We start from the raw sequence: 22,025 nt of genomic DNA on the forward strand, positions 1-22,025 counted from the left end.
ATTATAGTCATCTTCAGTCATATTTTTACCCAGGTCTAGAACAGGGACGTTTTAAACCCTAAACCCATCGAAAAAGGGGATCAATAATCTTGAGACAAAATGGGCACCAATGCAAATAATGATCAATCACACAACCTTTGAATGTTTAGCTTTTTTTTTTTTTTAGATGTCATCACGGAATTGAAGCGCAGTGTTAATTAGGCAGGATGGATGGACGAATATGAAATCACATTAGAAAGAGAAAAGGATGAACTCAGCCACCTGCTAGTGATTTTGGCATTTATTTATTCAAGAGTTTCATTCCATACATATTAATTACACTTGAAAAGAAATTGCAGAACAAATGAATACACAGAGGCAGAAGACATAACTTAAAATGATGCGTTTTCATTTTCAAGAAGCACAGATCCCGTCATTTGTCGGGTGCCTCTGTCATCTAAAGGCCAACTCGCCTAAAGCAAGTTACTCTGAGGATCCAAAAGCGCTACCTACTGCTCCTGTATTCCTGATCCACTCGGCATGAAGAGAAGTGCTCACTGTTAACACGCTTAATACGTCACACTCTTAATTCATACTGAATCTCCACAAATCCTAGATTTGCCTTTACTTATAACAGATGGTTATAAGGCAGTAGGTGTTGGTTGGTGTATATGATCGTTCTAGCTCGGGTTTCCCACAACATATCCTTTACCCAGTTAAAGGAAATCTTATACTGTACACTTACACAGATTGAACATGTCATCATACTTCATCTATTAAATATGCAGTTCTCACTGTTGTGTATCTTTTCTTTATGCTTATTTATATAGACACTGTTTGTTAATGTTTCTGTAATTATCATCTTTATTGTTTTATTTATGGTGAGAAATGAACAAAAGACCATTGTAATTCTTTGTACAAACACTATGGGATGGGTGACACCATTGAAGTCTGTTCTTGTGAAACTCATGCGATCATGAAAAAAAAGGACAGCAGTAGATAACAAACCCTTAAATAAACACTGAGATTTTTATTAACATTATGATTGCCTATTTGGAAATGTAACAGATACAGAGCTTCAGAGCTTCAGTAGATGGGAAGTGCTTTGCAAATCTGTCAAATCAAATTATATATAAAAAAACCCCAAAGAATCATTCCTGAGAATAAAAGTAAAAAAAAAGGAGAAAAAAAAAAAGAAATCACAAGCTCTTTGTGAGGAATGGAATCACATGCTCTTTGTAATATACAGCAGCCAATTTCTGATTCAAACACTGAATATTCATTTTGTACAGAAATTGCATTGATACAGTGCTTGTATTTCTTCATATTTAAACACAGAGTAGTTTGTGATGTCCTGCTATCAAAACAACATAAACAGGCAGTTTTGTATGGAAAAAAAAATGCTATTTCTTAAATAATAGTTACAGGTTGGATAGGGGTTTCTCCAGTCTGTTTATAAAGAAAAATAGCTATTACAACCAAAAAAAAAAAAAAAAAAAAAATCTTTTTTTTTGCTAGGAAAAATAAAATAAATATAAAGTACTGTATCTAAGCTATGTGCCAAAATTCTGGAACAAAACCCATTTACATATAATCACGATTTACACACTTGGCAAATCTCAGCGTGTGTTTCATTATTTTTATGTTTTAGAGCGTAACATGCTGCATCTAGTAGGGCAGAAATAAAATTTTGAGAGTTAGAGAGTTTTCAGGTGTGTTAAAGATCATTTCACCTCACATATTACAGGCCCAATTACAGGTTACGCTTGAACTGAAGGAAATTTCACAGCTTTTCAAAAAAAGCTACACTCCGCAGCACCTGCAAACATTTGTGCTGAGATGAACCTCCTAATGACGAAGCTCAAAGACATCAGCGGCACCTGTGCTGTCAGTACAACAATGTGCACTCTGCTAAATAAAAATCTGGTAGCGTGGAAAAATAAGAATTGATGAAAGGAAGGGGGGGAACAACAACAAAATAATCTTGTAATTTTCTGTTTCCTTCAGTAGCTAAATCCATGAGTCAGAGAACTCTGAAATCCTCTTATAGGCCATATTACAAATCTACAGCTTACAGTCTTGTCATGCTTAAAGAAATTAACAAGATGTGAGAAAGTCAACTATAGCAAGAAATTATTATTGAAACAACCTCAATATCAGATGTATCAGACTCACGGGAAGGTTCAATTATTGTATGTTTAGCCTACAAAAAGAATAGAAAACAGAATTATCCATCAAAACATCAAAATTAACCTCCCATGTCAAACGCAAAGACAGAAAGGGTGGGTAAATGTAGCTGTAAGTGCAGGTTTTGACAAAAGACATAATTGGTTGAAGGCAGAAACCAGGCATTATAGCTTCCTGCACATCTCTTGTCACAGCAACATCTGTTGTTCCTTCCTAAATTAGAAGTCATTCTGGACCGGTCTCTAGCAAATACCTGACTGTTCTCACCCCACACAACATGCAGGAAAAAAAAAAAAGTTGCATGTGTCATTACTTTCCTAATACTAGTCTATGCCTAACCTCATCTTAAAGAAATCACCAATCCTGTCAGATCCTCTTCTACGAACTAGGCCTACATTTCAGCTACAATTTGTCAGGACCAATGGCAGTGTTTCAGCTGTGGTTCTAAACAATCCCACAGGTTTTTCTCATTAAAAAAAATGTTTAAACCCTGTTATACTGTCTGAAGTGACATACAAACACATTGAGTCACTTCCTTTCACAGATGTCCTTTTGTCAAATCAAATGCTTTTGTCTCTTCCTCAGTGCTACATCTTTCATCAGATTCTGGCCAACAACTGGCTAAGTTTGCAACCTATTGAAACTGTACAATAATGTCATGCTGTTGTTGAATGTTGTTGTTTTTTTTAATGAAAAGCTTATAAGGATGAGGCGTGAAGATAGAAATATAACATTTGAGCCTGCCTGTACAGTATGTTGTATGCTAGGAGTTTAATAAAAGCCATTTTATCCACTCTACTGCATATCATTTCCTCAGCATTAATAATTCTCATTTTACATAAGTAACTGAGCTATCAATTCCTCAAGCCCATTAACTACAGTATGCACTCTGACCAATAGTACATTAAGGGTTTAAATTAAGTGCTAAATTTCCACTTTCCATCACTACCTTAATTTGCAGCATCTATTATCAGTCCTTATAGGAATATTTAACTTCTATTTACTCTTTTCATACCTAAGTTGTTTTTTTTTTCAATTTTTACTATAAGATCTGAAATAAAATCATCACATCAAAATGTTTTTTATAACAAATGTAATACTTGTACAGTATATACACCTTATGCTGAAATTAAACTGTGTAAAAAAAGATGTAGCGCGCTTGTTAAAATTCCCCTTGAACCAAAAACAAACAAACAACAAAAAAGAAGCGATCATTTTAATTAATGTGAATAATAGGCTAATATACAAATTTCTTGATATGTGGGGTCCCAATGTCTGACAAACAATTTTCACTACTTACTACATTAAGCAGATGTAATATACAGCCTTATTAACAAGGGCATCTATTGATTACAGAAATGCAAAAGAAAGAATGTGAAAAAACAAAACAGAACACTGTAATCATTCATCAATGCCAGATGAGATGTAATGGGCATAATATATGTTTTACATCATGTTCACTGATTTACAAATGTTTTAGATTAGCTTCAGTGATGTTTTCTAATCTCTACATACCGCCATAATCAGTGTGTGTTATCAAACAGTCACTCTTTAACTCTGCGAGTCCAAACTCTGTTGTGCTTCTACATTTATTCTAATCATTAGATGATGATGTGGACAGGAGAAAAAGCTTGCACTAAATGGCATGAAACACCATCATAATTTTCTGGAATTGATTATAATTACTCTAACATTTAGATAAAAGCCGGTTACACTTTAATTCTCAAATCAAATCTGACTGATCATTAATCATTTAAAATGTTCATGTTTGATGCTCATGATGTAAACTCCAGAAGCAGTTAGCGATGAACACATGTCCATGACAATGCAGTGATTGATTATGTTCACATTACAGGATAGAAAAACAAAACATGCCTACACGTGAGACAGGTCTATTTTTTAACAAAAAAATTAACAACACTAATCAAATACATTTTTTAAGTAACTATCTACTAATTATCACAGAACTGTCCTACTTGATGATTCTTTGTTGAGTGTCTAGTTATAGTCGGTTAGCTCTGCAAAGTTTGAACACCAAAGCTGCTGAGAGACTATTGTCTGTATGGAATTTGTTGAAGGTGTACTAATTTATAAGAAATTCGTACTGCGCTGTTAAATTGGTCATATGATTGGCTTCCTGACACATTTCCTGCAGGTTTTGTCAACAAAATAAAATATTACCCAAAAGTCTGATTCATTTATTAGATATGTAGGCCACTTTCATATGGAATACAAATGATACATATCTCTAGGTTCAAGTTTATTTGTCATATGCACAAAACATCTGTGACAACTGAAATATTTCAAATTTAAATTGTACATTCAAATGCTTGCTGCGGGGGAACTATACCTCTATTGGACCCAAACTATTGCATATGGATAATCTGCGATACACGTCTCTGTGAATGGGATATTTTCTTACTGTTCTTACTTTTCTTTTGAAATAAAATCAAAAAAATATTTAAACATTCTTTTAAGTAATATTTTCTTACTGTTACTTATTTATTATTCCATGATGGTGGAGATGTAGTCCTTTGCCAGTCTGCAAATATGATATATGTGATCTAAGACAAAGATTTTTTTTCTTTTACTCAATATATAAATAAAAAATAATAATCTGGTGGAAAAAAGTAAATCTGCCTCTGTCTCTGTGAAAGAGATATTACTACTGTATGTAAATCATAGTATGAAGTATTAAAGCATTATAATGAAGATGTAATTTGTATTACAGCAAACTCTATGGTCTAGAGATAGTTTATATACAATTAATCAACTTTTGTCAAATCTGATTTGAGAATTCAACAACATTGTTTTTAAGACAATTTTATCTTAAAAAAAGAGAGAAAAATGTTAGATATTATAAACCAGAATGTACGCATCATCTACAGCTTTCCCCTTTACCTATATGTATAGTCTAATTTTTAATGTTGAAAAGGTTCTATCTTTCTTTCTTTTCTTTTTTGTGTGTAACAACTAAACTTTTCTACTGTATACTCAATGTCTTTTTATTAGAATGGCAGGCAGATGTGAACAGTTGTGGGATTCACTATAAAAGTCTGTAATGTGAACATAGTCACTGTATCCTACAGTTTCAGTGAGACAGTGCAGGGAAATACAGATCAGTCATTGACAAAGTATTTCACATACACATAGCAACTTGATGGGTTTGGAAAGTAAGGAAACTTCTTTAAAGTCACTTTGTCCCCAGCCTACACCCCTTGCACTTCTATCATACTAGCTACCTTTTTCATAATGTAAAACATGGGAGTATTCAGTTGACTCTTAATGACCCTTAAACTATCATAGAGGCTTCTTGCCAATATCTACATTTCAAGTACAAATACTGGTTAATACGAGTGCGAGCTATCAGTCTGACTGCGTGAATCTTCACGCGCACTATGAAACACACACTAATCACTGATCAGCATTTTTCTGTAAGTTTAAATGGGTATCAGCTATTCTTTTTAAGAAAAAGATTTCCTGTATATATATATTTTTTTTACCGAAGAAAAATTACAACAGTGTTGAAATGGACTGTATAAAGAAAAAGAAACAAAAATACATATATACATTAGAGATGATACTGCGTTCATAATAGTGCTGAAGATAAAAAAAAGCAAGCAGCCAATCCTAAAACACTCAACCCAACTGAAGGCATTGACTAAAACCTCGGATGGATGTCTATATATTATATTGAGGCACTGTGAAAAAGTAATGGTAGGGGATGTCTGAATGAAATTAAAGTGAAGTATTGAACTGGATTTTGGTGGTTTGGCCAACGATTTACTTTTTTTCAGACACAATGTGAACAGTGTGAATTAAAAAATAAAAAAAGGCAAAGATTATCAGCAGCCATGTCTGGAAAAAGTAGCAGGTGAGATTCAGTACAAGCTGATAAAAGAAAAGAATACCAAAAAAAACCCCACAGATGCAAATAAAGAACATAGGGCATGAGTAAAGAAATGTCCGCTGCTGCCACACAAGGTTCCTACATGGAGCAGGGAATGAGAGAGAGTGATATTTATATATATAGAGAGAGAGAGAGAGGGGGCAAGAGAGAAGCGAGTGGAGCGCAGTCTAAATGAAGTATTCCTTCTTTTCCTCTGTATGTGCGTGGTTACCATCTGCGTTGATAATGGCTGTGTCTGCGTCAGGGGCGTCGTCCGCTCCTTTGGCCTCGTTTGTCAAATATGTACCTGTCACGGTTTAAAAAATTGTATTGTTTAAATTAAACATATTATGATTTACTAATAAAGACTCAATGCATTATACAAACACTTTATGGCCAAACGTTTCTGGACACCTGGCTATCTCACCCATATGTGCATTCTGAACAGCCCATTTTAGATTATTCTCTCTTGGCTGTAATAATAACCTTAAATTTTCTGAGACGGTGTTCCTCTGGGTTTTAAAGTGTGGCTCCGAGGATTTGTGTTCATTCAGCCACAAGCATTAGCATTAGCGGTGTCAGGCGAGAAGCCCTGGGACACAGTAAGCATCCAATTTATCCCAAATGTGTTCACTGGGGTCGAGATCAGAACTCTGTGCGAGGCAATGCGGCTCTTCCGCTTAAGACTCGGCAAAACAAATTCTTACAACATACTTTGTGGGGGGAAATGTTTGGGCCTGTTAGTTTCAGTGTAAGGAAATTATATTGCTACAGATTACAAAGATATCCTAAAGAATTGTGTACTTTTACTTTTGGGAGGTATAAGTCAGGTGACTGCAAACTTTTGGACTTTTTTTTGCTAGTTAGTTATTCATGAACAATTTGAATGCTGTAATAATTTGAGCAAATTCCATAAATATTTGAGGAATTTCACCTTTATGTCGTGCCAGATATCGGCCCAGGACGATGATTAAACACAGGGTGACAAAGACAACAACGGCAACTACTCCACCAATCAGAGCGTGATCTGGACCATGCTGCCCCAAAGCATTAGGATCTGGAGAGAAAGAGGGAGAGAAAGCTTTTAGCGAGAAAAACAAAACTAGGTGAAAAACAGAAATTACAATCCCAGAGGAGCAAAGTTCTAAGCTTGCAAACGAACATACTAAAATAAATGCATGAATATTTATGTACGTGTAATAAAAGAAGTACCCTAATTCATACTGTATACTGAAGGCACAGGATAAAATAAATGCTATTTGCTCTTCTGACAATCAGTGCACTATGTTTCTTAATCTCAACTTTCCCTGGCCAAGCTAGTGTTAAGATTTGCAATATTTGAAATTATGATAATGAAAAAAAAAGTACAGCACTCTAACATTCATCGGTGTGCAACTAGGCTTTAAAGAACAAGCAGACACATACAGAGAAAACACAAGAAAAATAAAATCATTAACAAGTTCAAGGTCAGCTGATTGTGAAAGAGCTAGTACATACTGTTCAGATAGAGACAGATCTAACCATGTTACATGGATAATTATAAAGCAGAATAAAAACTGCTGTAAAAAAAAACACAACAGACTTAACACAATGCATGCCTAAATGAAGGTTCTTTATAGAAAAAAAAACAATTACAGAAGTTCATTGTCTTACAGCATTATTGGAATGCTTGTGGTGTAATTCAGACCGATTGGCAAAAGGTTTATGAAAGTGTACAGCACAACAGATTGTTTATGCTATTGACGCCTATGATTTTTTATAATACAATTTAATTAATGCTGGTCATGTGATAAGTTACTGATTACATCTCTACACATACACATTTGCATATAAAAGAGGGAAGGAAAAAGACATTACTTTCAAGCCTCCAACATCTCTGCTACAAGTACACACACTGAGCATGTTATTAAGAACATTACACTGTACTAATAATGGCTAGGGCCTCCATTTGCTCTCAAAACAGCCTAATTCCTTCTTTTCATGGATCCCAAAATATCTTGAAAACGTTGCTTTAAGATTCTGATACAGATGATTTTTCAGGTGAATTTTCATGCTGTGAAGCTGGTGAAAGGAAATGGCACTAAAGAACATTGAACTCGTTGTCATGGTCATAAACCAGTATGAGGTGACATTTGCTTTTTTACATAGTGTATTATCATGCAGAAAGTAGCCATTTCATGATAAACTGTCAACTGTAAATTATGAAGCAATGGACATGATCAACAACAATACCCAAACTGACTGTGGCATTTAAGCAATTACTGATCGAAACTAATCGACCCAAAACGTGCCAAGAACTATTTAAGTGGTGTTTAAGTCAAACTGGGACTTTTCGTCTTCAGGAACACCACTTGCACGTTACGTGCAACGTCCCTCACGCAGTGCTGACTTTGATCCAAGGGATTTCCAAATGTTTGGGCCATTAAAAGACTTCCTGGGAGGCATTTCCCAAATTAAGTACTGTAGGAAGTCCATTCAATCATGGCTCTGGTGTACTGAGAACTTTCTACCTTGATGGTATCCAAGCACTATTGAAATGATGGGATAAATGTACTGTAGCTGGGGATTATATAGAGAAATAAAGGCATTTTTTTAAACTCTCATTACTGTGTTCAGTTATTCTGCACAACTAAAAGTCCCAGCTTGACTTGAACACCCTTCGTACGAATATTCTCAGCCAGCATGTAAGCATCCACTAATGTGAGTCTTTATCAGCGCACATGATAAAACAGGTGTAAAATATCAGTTCAACAGTCCATGAACAATAGTGTGGCTGAGAATTGAAGGCTGGTTATAAATGGGAGTAATTATCACAGTAGGGAGTTATTAGGAATAAAATTCAAAGATGTAGCTGCATTACATTCGTCTTGCTCTTTTTCTCTGACTTTCTTTTTTTCTTTTACTCAGTTTCCTCTCACAATTTGGTCATTTTGCCAACACACAAAAACAGTCATCAACCATGAGTGAAGGCTAATGTGCTTCCTCCAAGACATGAGCACTGCATCTTTTTCGAACCTCTGCACATGCTACTGTATGTCACAGGGCAACATAACAGCTGACATCCCTCTTCTACATTCTCGTAGACATCCATGAGTAACATCATTCCTCCGACATGAAAAGCACAGCCGAACTCCCAACAATGGATAGCTGTGGAATTATTGCCGCTCTCCTCGATATCCACTGTGATGTAAACTAGCATCTATAGTGTGTAAGTCCACCTTGTTTACCTACAGAAAAAGTTGTCCCGATTTAGCATATCCACCTTGTCATATTCGATAACATCCATTTCAAGGGCGCTTACGCTTGTGTTAAAGTCATTCGCACAGCCCCGTGTTCGAGAGTCATATCTCAGTAGTGATGAGGATAGGGACAGGCACCTCATGCATGTGCTTCGGGGTTGTCATAATTGGATATCTTCAGTGCTTGCTCTATTTATATCAGCAGCCAATGAGGCCAATGTGATGAGAACCTTCCTGGGGCAAGTCTATTGACATGGCAAACTCTTTGTGCAGCCCAGCAGATGATAACGATATGAAAAGTAATTTCTACAGCCAGGCAGATTGATATGGCCAACGCGGGGCATTTCATTATGTCCTGCTCTGTTTAGAGCAATTGGCTGTTAAAGCAAGAAATGTGCTAGTTTAATATATGAATCTCCACCTCCGTGCCTGTCCGTCTGTGTCTGACTGGCTAAACTAATCAGTGATCTCTTTCCTAGCTGTAGTGAGATTAGCTTAGCTGTGAAAACAAGGAAACAGCAATGCATACTTCTTTCTCTTGAGCACATTTTTGTAAAGAGACATGAAATGGCCACAAAATGCACTCCCAGTGCGTCTGACATATTAATATTAAATTCCCTAAAGCTGTAGTTAGTCTGCAGACTGCACATTATTTTCCACTACATGTTACCCATGTGGAGTGCTGTGAAATGGTCCAAATGGTCAACCATCAAAAAGCTTGGAACTAAATTGAAAATGCATGTTTAATAGCAAAAGCTAAAGTTTATTTATTCTATATGCTTATTGTATACTGAATATCCTTAACAGGATTTGAAGTCCATCCTAGGGTCTGGTGCACACACACTACAACCAACTTGGACTTAATCTAAGTCTTTGGACTGTGGGGTGAATCCAACAAACCCAGAGGAAACCCCCTAAACACGTGGAAAAACATGCAAACTTCATATACACCGATTCAAACCCTTGACTCTGGAAGTACTTAGCCACAGTGCTAACCATTACACCAACATGCCACCTATAGGATCGAGGTCTAAAGCTCTTTTTAAATGCAGAACAAGTGAGTGTTAATAACGTATGTGCTGTAATTCAAAACTGTGATGATAAAAACAAAATCTACTTGTGCCAGATGCTAACTCTGTGGGAAAACTACAGACTTAAGTGGCTTTGGAAGGCAGATGATTTTTTTACACAAATCTAACGAATTGTTTATTTTTTAGGCTTTAGGGAATTGAAAAGACTGCATAATGAGACGAGAGAGTAGAGCACTCGAGATGTTGCCATGCACCTTGCACATAAACCATGCACTTACTGTAGGCTTTTTTTTGCAGATTTTTTTAAATATATAATATATTTACTGTGACACTTAACTATGTCTAAAAGCAGGATGGATCTTAGTACGTCTTGGTCTTTTTGTCACCATAATTTTAAGGCTCTATGTTTTATTAGTCGAATGAATTTAAGCAGGGATGTTCTGACAGTGTCTCCTTGCCAGTGGCACGGCAAGAAATGTGGAAGCTCTCTTTCCACAGGCAAGACGCAAGCAGAGAACTAAAACATGCTGATGCAAACCAAAACATCAGAGTGGTGAGAACCTGAGCCAACATTTTCCTCTCTTCCTAGTAGGACAGTTCAAGGTTAAGATGAATATTTATGACACATTGTAATTCAGCACCTGAAGAGCAAGGATTGTGCTATCTAGGATTACCCGTGCAGTTGTTCGGGATTAACGCTGCATCTTTGATGTATTCGGTTGAATGCTGCAGTTAGAACCATATACACACGAATAAGCAAATTGTGTGTGTGCGCATGCAAGCGCGTGTGCAAGTGTGTGTGTGCATGTGTGTGTGTGAGACCCTGTGCTGATCTTCCTTTTCTTAGTTGAGCTATCGAGTGTTTCTGATGAAAAAGTGCTGAGCTGCAGAGCTTCACCTACTGAGCACAATAAACCTCTTATTAACATGCAGAAAGGGACACTCCTATTCTCCCTCTGATGAACACATGCACGTCTCAGGTGACCAGTGGTGTGTTAGTCGATAGAAGGGTATAGAGGAGCACAGTTGGGTGCGCGTAGTCAACACCACTGTATCTCTGTTTAAAAGTCAATGTAAAAGTCAAAGTGAAGCCTCACATATCTGTTGTTGTTTATAGAAAATAAGGGCACAAAAGTTATTAGATCAGTTTCAAATGGCTTTTCCAACTGAATCTTGTATGATTGGAATGGCGACTTAACAAATTGGCTAACTGTCAAAATCACTGGAACAAGAAGACCAACTTATTCATTAATGACATCACTTCATTATAAAATCTAAAGTATAGTAGTATGACTTAGAGTTTGACTTGAGTATCTAGCAATGTGCTCATATATGTTGTTTTAAAAATGCTATACATGCAGTACAGTTTAAACACCTAAAATGTCATGTAATGCAATATTTAGGGCAATAATGCTGTAATTTAATGACTTACTGTATGTTCAAACGGTCTATCAATATTTACACTAAGAATTGTCTCTGTATTCAGATATTAAGCATAGATATGGGGGTGAAAGCTATGGTAAATAAGTACATTTACTTTGTTATTGAACGTACTTCATTACTATACTAAAGTACAGTTTTCACTACCAGAGGCCCTGATTGCACCATGCACCAAATATACATTGACCTTATAGATTATGTGACTGTTAGTATATACCTAACTCTCACTCTCTCTCTCTGTCGAGCTACACATGACACTTCTGAGTTGCCAGTGATCCTGACTCCCTCTGCCCTCCAGACCTGGCTCGCTGCTAAGGATTGCCCCATGTGGTCTGCTTGGGATGCATGTGGTGACTGAGGACGATTCCACTTGACCATGAGTTGATGCAGAGAGCTGTTCTCTGATGGTTTGTGACTGCAGTCACTCAATAGTTCAGGACTAAAATTCCCACAAGCAGTTTTGTACGTGAGCCCTTACCAACCAAAGTGGACTCCATATTAACTTAAATACCTTTCCTGTGATACCAAACTTCCAACCTCCTAACACACAGTATGACTGCAGATCAGTCCCTGCTCTCTCATATCACCCAAATGAGGATGGGTTCCCTGTTGAGTCTGGTTTCTTTTAAGGTTTCCTTCTATTGCCAACTCAGGGAGTTTTGTCCTTTTACCGTTGCCCTCGGCCTGCTCATCAAGGACAATCTAATAATTATAATTTTTACAAATTATATAATTTTCAAACTTATTTTCATATTTTTTTATTCTTTAAAGCTGCTTTGCGATAATGACAATGATAGTGAATATATATATTTTTTTACTACACTACACAGATCTCTGCCATCTACTTAATTATGCATGTGCATAATTGTGCATGGGATTGCATTACATAACCACAGTGGTATGTAGTGCGTAGTTAATAGTTAAAAAGTTAGTTAATATCATTAGCATTAGCATTTGATTCAATAGCATTTGATTCAATTAGCTAATTGAGTCAATAGCTAATAGCATATTATATGTAATTGTGTGATTTGCCTTCCCTCCGATAAATGCTTAACCATTAAGCAGGTGTTTGAAATCAGAAGTGGAGCTGGTTGCAACCTGTAATGAAAACAGCTTGTTTACAGTTTTCAGAGAAAGAGAGAGAGAGAGAGAGAGAGAGAGAGAGAGAGAGAGACTCTTACTAAAATTCAAAGGCTCTACTGAGCTAATATAATTCAGTACTTTTGATATGCAAGTAAATTTGAAGGTGAGTACTTGGGTACTCTTTCTTAAGTAGAAATATAAATGGATGACTTTTGCCTTAAGGTATCTCTACTTTTACTCAAGTAGAGAATTCATGCCCTTTTTTTCCACTGCATACTTTGTATGTATGCTACAGTATATACAAATAGAACATGCTTTAAAATTTTGGGCTCCACAGTAGGTTGCCAGAGTTTTATGAAGTGTGAATGAACAAATGTGTGTTTTTAATAGGAACAAACACTTGCCATTAACTTGGGGAAAAATGAAGATGGGAGATGAACTTGTGAAAACTATTATTTTTGTAGGAGAGATAAATAAACTGAAAAATAATTCAATAACATGACCATGGTATGATATGAATGAACCAATCTTCTTTGTCTTTCGGCTGTTCCCTTTCAGGGATCGCCACAGCGAATCATCTGCCTCCATCTAACCCTATCCTCTGCCTCCTCTTCTCTCACACCAACTAACTTCATGTCCTCTCTCACTGCATCCATAAATCTCCTCTTTGGTCTTCCTCTAGACCTCCTGCCTGCCAGTTCCAACCTCAGCATCCTTCTACCGATATATTCACAATCTCTCCTCTGTACATGTCTAAACCATCTCAATCTGGCCTTTCTGACTTTATCTCCAAAACATCTAACTAATCTTCTAATATGAATGAACCGATGGTGAATATAAAAATTTATATCTAATCAGATATTTTATATTGACACACAATATATTGCCAAATTATTGATGCAAAAATATCTATAATTTTACTGATTATAAATGTGGTTTAAATTCATAATAGGGCTTTCATCCTGAATATATGGAAGCTTCTGACACTTTAAAGGCATTGTAAATATTATAAATATTATTTCCAAGCTGAAAGTTATTTTGCAGGTAACATTTAAAATAAGTATGTGTAATGACACATAGCTTCCACAATTATTATAAAAGAGTACATAGATACTGTATGAGCTCCCATATACCCTGCCTAGCAACGACAAGCATGAAGTACATCACTGGATTAAATAGATAAAATAAACAAATGCAAATTATGACATTTCAAAGATGTGAAAGATGACATAAATGAGTAGACATGTGACATGTACTGTATACTGAGCAATATTATTATAGTCCATTTTTTGCTGGAAGTTTGTTAGTGTGGATTTCATGTGAAGAGGTATTGCTGAGGGGATAGAAAAAGCCTCGGGGATGTTATTTGTATTCCATTGCACTCACATGTGAGTCATCAGAGGGATTTAACATCTGAAGAACCTGAGATCATACACTTTCCACTCATTCCTCCAAATAAAAAGAGAGACACAAATGCATGAACACATGGAGAAAAATAAACTAGTGCTAGTCACACAGAGTGATTTAAAAGTGAAATATTTTAAACATTTTATTTAAATGCGTGCACCAGGGACAATGCTGCCCCCCTGGGTGGTTTAATTAGGACTTCATAATATATTACAGTCTTTCATTTAGGTTAAAAACCATGTGCGGTGAATTTAATCCTTATAGAAATATAGCAAATCCAACTGCCAAGCACCAGTTAGTAGATTTATGATCCTAGTCTAAGGGAATTTCACCAAGTGTAATCACTAGGCATCATTGTCAGTAATAAGCTGTGTGAACCTGCAATCTGTAAAAAACAGGAAAAAGAAGCCTCAGACTTTATCTCACATATCTCTATTTCTTACAATGTGATATCTTTAAGATGCTTGTTATTAGAATGATAAGACACCAAAGGTCCAGAGACACATTATATCATAATTTTTAAATAAAATTACATAGTGAAATTCCAAACTAGATGAGGCACTGACAAAATTAAGGGTGAAAATGTGGGGTTCATTCCAGACAATTACTTAAAGTGACTCCTGCTATTAGAACATAATAGATGGAAGGATTATTAGCCCTCATTTCTATTCAGCAGCAAGTTTTAATGATTTCTCTTTTCCATCCTTTGCCTATTTTAAATTGTGGCAATAATTCATAGAACTATGTTACTTCGTATGGTAGGTCATCAGTGACTATACTGCAGGATTTAGCAAAGACCTTTGCATTATTACATTTTTATTGCCCTTGCGCTCTATTGCATTTTGAACAGTGGGCAGGGATCGCATTCTTTATGGCTGTCTCATAATAATCTTCCCGGAGAGATATGGCAGCTAACTGTGCCTTACATTTTCAAAGATAAATAACTAAGTAACTAAATAAATACATTATGATCATTATTATTATTATTACTCACTCACTCACTCATCTTCTATACCGCTTTATCCTGTATTTAGGGCCGCGGGGACCTGGAGCCTATCCCAGGAGGCTTAGGGCGTGAGGCAGGGTACACCCTGGACGCACACATACACACACTTACACACTCATTCACACACTATAGGCAATTTGGGAACGGCAATTAGCCTAACATGCATATCTTTGGACTGTGGGAGGAAACCGGAGAAACCCACCAAGCACAGGAAGCACATGCAAATTCCATGCACACAGAGACGGGAATCGAGTCTGGCCTGGGAATTGAACCCGGACCCTGGAGGTGCAAGTTGACAGTGCTTCATTATTATTATTATTATTATTATTATTATTATTATTTTCCTTTTGTGTAAACTTAAAGGAGACATTTTCCCCACTGTTCCACTTTATTTTGTCCCACTGACAGGAACAATGGAAAATTTAACTAAATCAATATGCAGCTAACAATCCCTAATCCATCCCTGCGGAATGATGCATTACATTTCCTAAGATATACTCAGAGTTACTTGACCTCTCTTATTTCCTTTTTTTCGTTCTCTCTAAGAATTCATCCAAATCCACAGTGAAGTAAAAGCTTGCTGTGTTCAAGCTTGCAGACAGCGTGCAAAGACCTGCTCTTCTACTGACCAGTCAGCATAGAACCTCTGTAAAAGTCCCTGATGCACTAGTATGCATATGTATACCGCTCACCTCAGCTCTAGAGATAGTAGAGAAAAGGAGGACAAGGCACCATGTAGAGTCCTAATTGGATGAGCAAAGCTCTCCAAGGTGAGCCATTCTGCCAGCCACTGAGGAACAAAATGCTTGAACTTGCAAATGGTGCTCAGAGGATTCCTCATTTGTTTGTGTCTCACTGGGAGCAGAGCCCGTGAACAAGGGCGCGTCCAGTCTGCTGCTGTCAGCCCATTACTCCCCCGTTGAGCATGCATGCTGTGTGCATGAAGATGCATATGTTTCAGCCTTATTTGGAGATGCTACACTGACCATGTGAAAACTGTTTGATTTAATCACTCAAGCCCAACATTTACACTTCAAATCTGCATCATCATAAAAACAAACACAATTCCTCCTGTCAGTCTCAGGGCACTTTGACTGATGGGGCTGCCTCTATTGATGCCTGTTAGCTTGTAAATTTTTTAATAAGATGTGGGCGGCATGGTAGCACAGCAGTTTTGTCCTCAGGTCCCCAGTTTAATCCAGAGCTTGGGTTATTGCCAATGTGTCTGAGTTTCCTCTCACCTACAAAAAATGTCATGCTAGTGGACTAACTATGATAAATTGTATTTATGTTGCAAGAGTATGTTGCAATGCACTGGTGTCCATCAAGGGTGCATTTCTATCATACTGTTTGTCCATAAATACATTTAAAAAATTCACCTGGACTGTTGACACAGGTCACACAAGTTGAATCCATGAACTGATGCTGTTGGCACCAAATTGTGACGCTCCCATCTGTGTGCCTCAGCAGAAAGGAAAAAAAATTCAGTCTTGAAAAAAATTCATGTTTTTCCAATCTTTAGCAATTGCTGATCTTGGCTGAGAGCAGAAGAACTGTTGTAGCCCATTTGCCTCAAAGTTCAAAACGATGTCCATTCTGAGATGTGCATTCTCTCTGCTCATCACAATTGGTGTTCACCTGAGTTACTTCAGCATTTCTGAAACCTCGAAGCAGTTTAACTATTCCTCGTTGACCTCTCTCATAAACAAGGCATTTCTGTCTGCTGAACTGCCACATACTGGATGTTTTTTTTTCTTTATTGCATCATTATGCGGAAACTCTAGAGACTAGAGGAAATCTCAGGAGGTCAGCAGTTAGAGAAATATTGAAACCAGCTCATCTGGCATTAACAGTCATGGCATGGTCAAAATCACTGATAACGATAACATTTTGTTCCTTATTCTGGTAGCCAATATCTGCATGATTTTATCGAGTGCACTGCAGCTACATGATTGGCTTGTTAGATAAACAAGCGTTACACTTGTTTCTTACACTACCGCTCAAAAGTCTGGGATCACTTTCTAACTTCATGGTCGTTTTTGATTTTTATTTCTTTCTACATTGTAAAGCAATACCGAAGACGTCCAAAATATGCAATAATCTTATTTGACCAGTTAATGTTGAGATATATCTTCTACTCATGATCTGTGAAGCCTTCATAATGGCTCTATTGTGAGGTGCTGTTAATTGGTGATTTTTAAGCGTAGTAACTCTAAATGAAATTCTCCTTTAGAGAAAAGAGGTACGTTTTGGTCTTGCTTTTCTGGAAGGGTCTTCATCAAAACCAGTTCCATCATGGTGCTTTATGGGTGGTTTGATGACTCCATACTGTTCTTGCAAGAACTACTCCAGAAAGGCTGATCTCCGTGTCTTAAAATAACAACTAACTGTTGTTGTTGTTACATAATTGCCTAATTTTATGTGTGTTATTTCATAGTTTTAAAATACCCATTATTGTTGTAGAACGTAGAAATTAAATCACTAAACAAAAACAAAGAAATCTGCAAGTGATCCCAAACCTTTGAGTGGTAGTATGCATATATACAGTACATTCATGCACACACACACTGTATCCAGTAATAATTGATCTTCATATTGATTGAAAGTCTAAACAGTTTTACTCTTTGATTGATTCGTATACCATGGGGTCTCACAATACTATTACGCACACACATAATGCACACAGTTACTGAAAGCCAGATGAAAAAGATTCATGATTGCTAATTTTAAGGTAACGTCTGAATCATACCATATCTCTTCCAGGTAGCAAGTACGGTAAACAGAATAATTACACCTTATAACAAAGAACAACTAGTCCCAGGTTCAACGTTCCGTGTAATTTTAGTTTGATTAGACAATGCTTGCTTAATGATTTACTTTTAGTTACTTCAAAGTCATGTTTAATAATCAGTGGTTTGGAAAGCAATCTACCTTGTTCACGTGCATCAAACCCATTACTGTATTTGAGGTGTGTTATCTCGATTACTAATGATGACCTGTTATTAATCTTCCAGCCAAGCATGCTCAAATAATTTAACCTTAGTGCATCGTTCTAGAGGCACTCCACTATGTGAAACAGGATTCAGTCTTTGCTTCATACTGGTCAACTTTTTTTTTTGTTGCAACTGATAAAAGTCATTCGTTCGCAGCAAACAAGACAATATGGATGTGAAAATGGATGTAGGGCTCTCTAGTGAGCTCAAAGTCTGTGGTATTACAGGGAACAAACTGAGCGCTTTTTGTACATTTTAACTAACATTCCCCAGTTAAAAGTTGAGGTGATGCGTAAGTTTAACAAAGGAAGTGAATCCCATTACTAAAGTGCTCCATTAGCATTGAATCATTTTGCTGTTACACTTAATAAAAAATAAAAATAGATAGTACTAAAGTTTTATAAGTTTTATCAGCATGGCAAATAATAATAATAATAATAAGATATATAAATAAATAAAATAAAATAATAACAAAAAACCTGGCATTACATTTGACAACCTGAATTAAAGTTTTGTTGCAGTTACACAGCTTTAGGGTTGTGTTTTGTTTTCCTCCCATATTTTCTGTCTTATTATGTCCCTGGCTAATGAACCCGAAGCATGCCCTCCCTGAATAAGATAGATTAGCACTTTCTCTTCTGCCCACCCTGAGACAAAAGGCATGACCAATCACTGTCTGTGGAAGTGCCTCAGTGGGATGATAATGCCGTGTGGGTGTGAGATAGGGTGGACATGCACTGATTATGAAAAGTGAGCTGTAAATATTTAAAAAACTCCCTGAAACCCAAGAACTTTATTCAACCTTTCAGCTTCATAAGGTCACGGCTAATTTGCAAGCCATAAAAATGCATTTGGCAGATTTAACGCGGATGAGAGCAACTCTGATGACATCGTTTGGGCCCGGCGCTTCTGTGCGGAAGAGTTATTATGCTCATTAAGCCCGACTGCCCGCTGCTGAAATCCTACCATTGATCGCAGACGCTGAGATGGGCGGCTAATGCACCGAGGGAAATAAGTGCAGTTAACACTCTAGACCCTTCATGGTACAGCAACTACAAAGGGCTGCTTAGCTATGCAGGCCAGAGACCAGCAGACTGAAGGAAATAGCTAAAATGGCCTAACATGCCTGAAAACGATTCCGTTAAGTACAAAGAACTTCTGCTTAACATGACAACAACAGAGCGAGATAGTTTCGTGCTAAATGATGTAATATCAGTTGCTAAAAGTAATTTCTATCGGTATGTGCCCAGAGTCTGATGCAAACCAGCTGCCAAACCTACAGAGTTTCAGGGTTAGTTGGACGCCATGCTGCTTGCTGCACTGCACCTCTTGGGCAACTCAATTAATAGGAAGTCTTTCAAATGACCTCAGGCAGAGGCCGAAGGGAGAACATGTAATGTCTGTTATAAATCATAGAAATCTATATGCAGCAGGACTAAAACAGTAAAAAAAATAAAATAATGAGACAGACAAGTTCTGCTATGTATTGCTCCAGCACACATAAGAGAAGTTGGAAGTCAAAAGGGAGTGTTATGAGAGACATAGTTCCTATGGGGTTAAGTGTATGTCACCCCAACCTGTGATGTTACATTTCCCTGCCGGCAGAGACTACTATTTTCAGGACGCTTTCTTCCTTGAATCTTGTACAGCCTTGTGTGCTTTCCAAAACTAGAACTGATATCATTTTATTTAATCAATCTTAACTCATTCAGCATGTGGCCCGGAAATCAATGGTATCCACCATTTTATGGAGGTACCGATTCTTAAAATGTTGTTAGAAAAATCAGGTGACAGGACGCTCCTAGAGGGTGGATACACCATCGCTCTGAAAAAACAACAACAACAACAACATATCCTAGGTATCATCTTTGAGGGTGTTAGAAGAAAGAACAGTAAGCTGGTGCAGTTAAAGCAAAAATGATCATCTCTAGTAACTGCAATACAGCATTAAGAACTCTTGCCAGACCCAGAATTTGTTTAAGTTGTGAAATGTGTTTACTATACTTGCCATCACTGTGCACTGATCTGTGCCATGCCTATTGTTTGCTTTTGGGATTTAGATGGTAATTCGGAAATGTTGTGTCTTTCACCCTTACTACCATTGTTATCCGGGTGGTTTCTTAAGGTATCATCACTTTATTTCTAGTACCATACTGTAGAAGTCAAAGTATTATTTGATGCAGAATTGATACATGTGGTACACATATGTATTTGAAACCTGTTGAGAGAATAATGTCCACACAGGGCTACACAGAATAGAAGATGGTGGCGGGACCAAACACACATTAGCACAAACATAGAAAAAATGGTAGGTAAAAAAACAGGAGGGCAACACTAGAGGGATTTGGAAAAATCAGGAACAGTAGTGAGTGTGAGACGGAAGAAGCGGTGGTAGGGTGGCGGGGTTACTGTACCTCTCTGACCGGTGACTGCAGAGCCAGAATGCTTGAAGTCTAATGGATCTGTGGTGTCTGGGAGGATGGCTACAGGGGGAGGAGTTGTGGATGGAGTGGGGGCATCTGGTCAATGGAACACATCACGCAAAAACGAATACACAGGGACAGACGCAGACATAAACACAAAAAACAAAACATCAACATAGGAATGGAACATGCACAACATAAATGGTTTATCTTGAATACAAAATGATGGATAAATTATATTAATGATGGATAAATGAGGATATACAGTGTGTGTTTATATATATATATATATATATATATATATATATATATATATATATATATATATATATATATATGAAATTATAATAGATAACAAGCATTTCAAACCAAATGCAATAATATTACTTATATTATTAAATTTTTGGTACCATCAGTGGTAGTAGAAGTAAAATTGTAGCCAGAAACACAGTGATGTGGTAGTGGTGGTGGTGTGGTAGCCAGACCAGCCATTACAATTTAAGGATATGAGGACAAACTTTTCTTGATTAGGCTGCTCAACTACACCCACTCCTGCATCACTAACATCTCTACCAACCAATTACAGATACAGTGTTAATGCAGGTGCAGTCTAATGTTCAGGCCATGCTCTGTTTTGCATATATGCACTCAATTTAATTAAAAACCACAAAGGTCAAGTTGGCTATTTTAAACACACACACAATTTTTTTTTTTTAATGAGTCTATGAAAAAAAAAATCCCCTTCTTTTATCTTAAAACGAAACAAGGACCGGGAAAAAAAATGGTCGCCAATAACTGGATTCGCTGGAAAGAAAAACCAAACATTTATTAAAAAAGTACATCTTAACATCGAATTATGAAAAATTAAATCTTCATTCATTCGTGCATTCATTCATCTTCCATACTGTGCATGCAATTTGGGAATACCAGCTACCTTAAGAAATCCAGAAATGTCATAATTAAGCAAAATCGCACATGCAATAGGGCTGTTCCGTACAACAAACAGCATGATTGTGAGTGTGATGTTGCTTTTACACATGTGTAATGAACAATAAAATTATATTGAATAACTGACATTTCAGACATGACACTGAAAACGGACAACAAAGACAAACGTAGTGATACAAACGGAGAATGTAACAGAGCTGATATTCTAAAATATCAGCACTCTTGCATCTCTGCTTTTCCAACCAAATTATTGGACTGAAACTGAAGGTTGTATAAATGGCTAAAAAGCCTTGTTTTATTTTTAAAACTAATGATAAGAACAGGCCAGTTTGGTATATGATGTGTATCTACCATCTCCGATTAAAAAAAAAGAAAAGAAAAGCAAAAAGCAAAGTCCATG

At 36.8% G+C, this 22,025-nt stretch overlaps 1 protein-coding gene across 4 annotated transcripts in view; it reads right to left on the minus strand.

The window, feature by feature from the left end:
* Positions 1-268: 268 nt before the first annotated feature.
* The window catches only part of cadm2a (cell adhesion molecule 2a), a 381,998-nt gene continuing 360,241 nt past the window's right edge, over positions 269-22,025 (minus strand). For 3 of the 4 annotated variants that reach the window (XM_053476344.1, XM_053476343.1, XM_053476346.1), the window contains 3 exons: positions 20,669-20,773; positions 6,990-7,112; positions 269-6,362 (listed from right to left, as the gene is read on the minus strand). In XM_053476344.1, coding sequence (XP_053332319.1) covers positions 6,244-6,362; positions 6,990-7,112; positions 20,669-20,773 — 347 coding nt within the window. In that variant the 3' untranslated portion in view covers positions 269-6,243. The remainder of the gene's footprint in view (positions 6,363-6,989; positions 7,113-20,668; positions 20,774-22,025) is intronic. The other variant, XM_053476345.1, reaches the window with a different exon arrangement.

The sequence above is a fragment of the Clarias gariepinus genome, chromosome 17 (genome assembly GCF_024256425.1).
Source record: "Clarias gariepinus isolate MV-2021 ecotype Netherlands chromosome 17, CGAR_prim_01v2, whole genome shotgun sequence".
Classification (NCBI taxonomy): Eukaryota; Metazoa; Chordata; class Actinopteri; order Siluriformes; family Clariidae; genus Clarias; species Clarias gariepinus.